Genomic DNA, 6000 nt, shown 5'->3' on the forward strand with positions numbered 1-6000 from the left:
AGCCTCAAATAAATAATGAAACATGTTCAATTTGGTTTAAATAATGTAAAAACAAAGTGTTGGAGAAGAAAGTAATATGTACCATGTAGAATATGTGCCATGTAAAATATGTGCCATGTAAAAAAGCTAACGTGTAAGTTCCTTGCTCAGAACATGAGAACATATGAAAGTTGGTGGTTCCTTTTAACATGAGACTCCAATATTCCAAGGTAAGAGGTTTTAGTTAATATAGTATTTATAGGACTATTTCTCTCTATACCATTTGTATTTCATATACCTTTGACTATTGGATGTTCTTATAGGCACTATAGTATTGCCAGTGTAACAGTATAGCTTCCGTCCCCCTCCTCGTCCCCCACCCGGGCTCGAACCAGGAACACATCGACAACAGCCACACTCGAAGCATCGTTACCCATCGCTCCACAAAAGCCGCGGCCCTTGCAGCGCAAGGTGAATAACTACTCCAAATCTAAAAGCGAGTGACGTTTGAAACAGTATTAGCGCAAACCCAGCTAACTAGCTAGCCATTTCACATCGGTTACACCAGCCATTAGGCTGATAGGCTTGAAGTCATAAACAGCGCTGTGCTTGCGAAGAGCTGCTGGCAAAACGCACGAAAGTGCTGTTTGAATGAATGATTACGGGCCTGCTGCTGCTCAGTCAGACTGTTCTATCAAATCAGACTTAATTATAACATAATAACACACAGAAATACGAGCCTTTGGTCATTAATATGATTGAATCCGGAAACTATCATTTCGAAAACAAAACGTTTATTATTTCAGTGAAATACGGAACCGTTCGGTATTTTATCTAACGGGTGGCATCCCTAAATCTAAATATTCTTGTTACATTGCACAACCTTCAATGTATGTCATAATTACGTAAAATCCTGGCAAATTAGTTCGCAATGAGCCAGGTTGCATATACCCTGACTCTGCGTGCAATGAACGCAAGAGAAATGACACAATTTCACCTGGTTAATATTGCCTGCTAAACTGGATTAGTAGTTATAACTAGTGATTATGATCGATTGTTTTTTATAAGATAAGTTTAATGCTAGCTAATAATTCACCTTGGCTTCTACTGCATTCGCGTAACAGGCAGGCTACTCGTGGAGTGCAATGGTTAGAGCGTTGGACTAGTTAACTGTGCGGTTGCAGGATTGGAACCCCTGAGCTGACAAAATTAAAATCTGCCATTAACCCACAGTTCCTAGGCCGTCATTGAAAATAAGAATGTGTTCTTAACTGACTTGCCTAGTTAAATAAAGGTATAAAAAAAGTTATATAAAAAAATTTAATAATCGGAAATCGGCGCCCCAAAATACAGATTTCCGATTGTTATGAAAACTTGAAATCGGCCCTAATTAATCGGCCATTCCGATTAATCGGTTGACCTCTAGTTGAAAGTCTTTCCTACCCTACCGACTACAGATGTCATTCCTCTGTGAGCTGCTCCATTCCAAAACCAGTTGAGCACCACACGCTCTTGTTGCCTGCAGATGATATTCTGCTAAAACTAGGCTGTGTGCAGTACGCAGGTGAATAGATTTCACGCGCTTTGTGATTGCGTAGGCTACTTTGTGCATTATTTATCTATTGTACTACATCATTGATATACCTACACTATACTTATCAAAGTAGTATATCTACACCACTACATTTGATAAGCATCAGTGGGGAATAAGAAGTGAGTCTATGCAATGCCCACTATGCCACTGGCCCTTTGTGTTTTACAAAAAGTACACTCTCCTACATGAGTGCGCTGGTATTACCGTTGCTGTCCTTTCAGCATCATGAACCTGCCACACACTGAATGTCCAATAGGTCCGCTACTGAGCAAACATGTCTATACTAGATATAAAGACCGACAGTATTAATGTTTCAAGAAAGGAGTGTATATATTTGGCCTGGCAAAGTAGTTTTATGCGCTGACTGAATGAAAGCTGATAATGATGAGCTTTGTACTCCGCTGGTCTCCTGAAGAAATTGCAAGTCATCACTGTCCGAAACCGAGTCAAGGCCAGTACAAATGTATTGGACACAGAGACAAGACCGGTCTCGAGTACTACAACACTGAAGTCAACATAGCCTAGGGGTTCCCAAACTGTTTTGGCCCGTGACCCCATTTTGATATTTAAAATAAATTGCGTCCCCACCATGTAAAAAGGGGATGTAATCAACAGCCAATGTTAATTTTTTAAATTGGGGCTATTAAAAAAACATAATCATTATTGATGTTATTTCCCCCCAGTCCGATGTATTTGCTGGTCTTGTCCACTCTGCTCTAATGAGTCCTGCGGTGGCTTGTGGACATTGTAGAGGGAAACAGAATACATGTACGTGTTTTTGAGAGTCTTATCTTTCAGTGATGGGGTCATAATATTTTGTAGCTTAAACCATTCAAAACAGAGACACCTTTATTGGAAGGAAACAGAAACTGCTGTTTATTACATGGGAATACAGCAGTTACCAGAGGTTACTGAAGTAAACGTGGTTCTATGAACTAGGGGTCTGCGTTTCTCCTGCAACCCCATATTCAAATCAGGCAACCCCACATGGGGTAGCAGGCCCTAGTTTGGGAAATGCTGACATATTGGCCCAGCGTAGTACAGGTTAGGGTTTGGCCGGGGTAGGCCTTCATTGAAAATAACAATTTGTTCTTAACTGACTTGCCTAGTTAACGAAATAAAAAATAATAAAAGGGACTGAACTCAAGACCTAGTTGACAACAATAGACCGCTGCAAGTTTTTGTAGGCTTAACTTAATCTAAACAGTTCTCTGATTTTGGTTAAACATAATTGAAGAGTTTTACGAACTCACAGTGAGTCACAACCCAATTTATGTTTCAGCCCTAACATTTTTTTGTTGTCTAAAACGCTACTTTCTTTTTGGTGTGAGAGAGCTCAAGCCTCCTCCTCCCTGTCTCAGTCCCCAGGTAACCATGGCAATGAACAGCAAGAAAGAACCTTTCTTGTTGGCTGCCCTAAACCAGGATTTGGTTGTAGGGGAGGAGGGAGGCTCTCATAGTACCTCCCAAACTTTTCTACCAGGGCCTACCTTTTCATTACATGGTATACAACAGTATGGTATATATTATGTCATCCATATTAAATACATAGATGCATGTAGGCCTAATAATAAATGTAATGTTCTAAAATCAGATTAAATAAATATAAGGATGCCAGCATAAACTTACTGTTTTAGAATCCAGCTCATGTCTGTTTTGCGCCAAAACTTTATCCACACCAGCTTGGTCTATGTATGTGACAAACCCGAATCCCCTGAAGAAAAAAACAATGCCTTTGAATTATAACTGGCTGACACAACAAAACACAACCTATCGCCCCGGCCATAAAGAAAATAAACCAATGAGCGCGCGCCTATGATAGGACGGTGAGGTGCACACGCCTCCTTACCTTGATCTCTTCGTAACTGGATCTCGCATCACCATACACTCCTTCACCTCGCCGAATTTGCAGAAGTATTCATTCAAACCCTCTGTAAAAAAAATATATATGAAAGGATGGTCGAACAGCGTTCCAAAGACGAAATGTGATTTAAATGTAGGCCATAATAGGGTATTTAAGACGACAGACAACGCATCTGAGCAAGACGACGTTGTTGTTTGTCTGTCGAAACGTCATTCATTGAAAGTAGGATAAGGGTAGACTATTCAACTCATGGCTGTCTGGGTTGATAGCCCATGTTATAATATGTTGATACAACCATAGTTACTTCACAATTGATATAACGTAGGGTATACAAATAAGCCGATTTGACTATAGACTATACTTTTATAATCAACCAATAGGCAACACAGTTTACAAACAATGAGCTTTTGAAGAACACTGTATTATATTGAACGAATGGCCTCAATGATGCTGTAATAAGCGAAACAACGCAATATCACAAACAAAAACACCCTCAAAGCTGCAAAAGGCACGATGTTCTCACCTGCTTCAATCAGATATCAAAATAAAAAAACGTGTTCCATATGGTAATCAACCGCCCAAATAACATGAAATACTTTTAAACATTAAAATACTAGTCCAAATGTACAATGTTAATCCTATATCGTCTCCGCTGTTTCAGTCTGCAGTCCAAATCCTGCGCTGCCTACTGATCCTCGTTGAATGAAAGCTTTGATTTCGGCAGGATAGGCTATAAACTATGAACTGTTTTACAAACTTCCGAGAGCTTCACATAGCCCACTCAACAACGTTAAGAATTGTTCTACACATAGTATATACAACGGGTAATAACACTAGCCTAAATATATCAAAGCATTCTATTTGCATCCAGGGACTTTAAAAGTCGCTCGCGGGACAGCTCACCTTGTGTTGTCTGCCAACTGAGACCCCCGATGAACATTTTGCTGAATGGGAGAGATAAAGGCGAGAGTAAGAACAACATATTACCGTAAAATAGACCTCAGACACTAAAACCAAACTGCAATTCATAGATGTATATACACACTAACTGAAATAAAGTAAAGGGGGAAAATCGGCCATGTTGTGAAGGCACGAGTGGTCAAGTCGGGCCAGTAAAATGCTTACGAGAAAATACTGTAATCAAGTGCTCTCCAAATGGAAATAAAAAGTTGTTACAATAGTTATCTCCTCACTCAAAAGAAAAAAGAGAATAGGTATTGGGTCCTGCCCGGTTGAGCGGCACTGATACACGGTTGAGCGGACCACATTGGAGAGCACAGCACATCAGAACAAGCATGCCTGCCTGTCTTTTGTCTCCGCGCTCCGGTCGGCTCCACACAAACCAAACTCCACTATTATCTCTCATACATAGGGAAGCAAGCAAGGCCAAGACGCTGGAGAGACGGCGCCGGAGAATTACCAAGGGTCGTGGGGGGAGTTGTCCACCGAGGACAGGCTGCTTTGGCTCCCTTCCGTATCCATTCCGTTTCTCTGTTCTCGACTATGAGGTGAGGAAAGGCAGTGAGTAGCAGACTCAGGGTGGCGGAGGGGTGTGGGGGTGGTTTGTCTAGAGGAGGAGGGACGAGCGAGCGTGGCGCCCGCACACGCACGCTGACACACACACAAGCAGGCTCCGCCTCTCTCTCGCTTTTCCGTGCTCGCGATTCCCTCCCCTCACCACACCGCCTTGTTGGTTTGGCGCTCTCTTGAAACGTTTCCCCGCCAAAGGATAATGATGTGCATAGTGGAAGTTTTGAGGAAGTCTATTCTATGCGAATCAATTATTAGTACACAGTATATGCCTAGTAAAATAAGGCCTCCAGCTTTTAAGTAAGTATAAAGTACACTCTGTGACTAAATCTGAGTGTAGGGGGGATGTAGTGAAATGTGGAAGGCGTCTTCTAATGCATCAGAGAGGATGGAGTGGCGTCAAGACACTTTTATGGATTTGATATGGGGTACACCCCAGGGATTCATGACAACTGCACTATGCCTTGCAGACACAGATACATGATTTTTACACTATCACGTTGACCCTAACCACACTGTTGATTTACTATTTTTACACTGCTGGCACAGATATTTTATTTCACCGTTCCAGCTATTTATGGATGCATAACCAGGACAGCGTAGTACAGCTTTTATTGGCCCAGCTCAGTACACCCCCTTAGACCTCCTCCTTGCAGAGACCCATCCAGGTTGTGCCACCAATCTGACTGACTGGGTTCAAACCATCAACCTGTGTCTCTTGCACGCCACAAAACTGTGTTAACCTGCTGAGCTAAAGCCTATAGTAGGCATTCTCTCTAGGAACTGCTCTGCTCACGGGGTGCCAGAGGCCTGATATGTAAGCTACACATTACCCTGCCTCTGCTCATTTTGAACAGTTTTAACTGTACTGTACATGCCTGTTCTTAGTCGCAGCAGGTTGCTATGGCTCTCTGTCTCTTTACAAATGGCTGAGGTTTTAAGTCACCCTGGATATGTCTCAAATGGTCCTCTATTCCATAGTGTGCTAGATTTGACCAGATCCCATATGGCTATGTTAAAAAGTTGTGCACTG

At 41.9% G+C, this 6000-nt stretch overlaps 1 protein-coding gene across 2 annotated transcripts in view; it reads right to left on the reverse strand.

Moving 5' to 3' along the window:
* Positions 1-4987, reverse strand: part of LOC115141629 (RNA-binding protein Musashi homolog 1-like) — a 46144-nt gene extending 41157 nt beyond the window's left edge. For both annotated transcript variants that reach the window (XM_029680689.2, XM_029680682.2), the window contains exons 1-4: positions 4858-4987; positions 4341-4381; positions 3423-3504; positions 3203-3287 (exon numbers count right to left, since the gene is read on the reverse strand). In XM_029680689.2, the coding sequence (XP_029536549.1) occupies positions 3203-3287; positions 3423-3504; positions 4341-4381; positions 4858-4919 (270 nt within the window). In that variant the 5' untranslated portion in view covers positions 4920-4987. The remainder of the gene's footprint in view (positions 1-3202; positions 3288-3422; positions 3505-4340; positions 4382-4857) is intronic.
* Between the last annotated feature and the right edge of the window lie 1013 nt (positions 4988-6000).

This window comes from Oncorhynchus nerka, linkage group LG2, assembly GCF_034236695.1.
Source record: "Oncorhynchus nerka isolate Pitt River linkage group LG2, Oner_Uvic_2.0, whole genome shotgun sequence".
Taxonomy (NCBI): Eukaryota; Metazoa; Chordata; class Actinopteri; order Salmoniformes; family Salmonidae; genus Oncorhynchus; species Oncorhynchus nerka.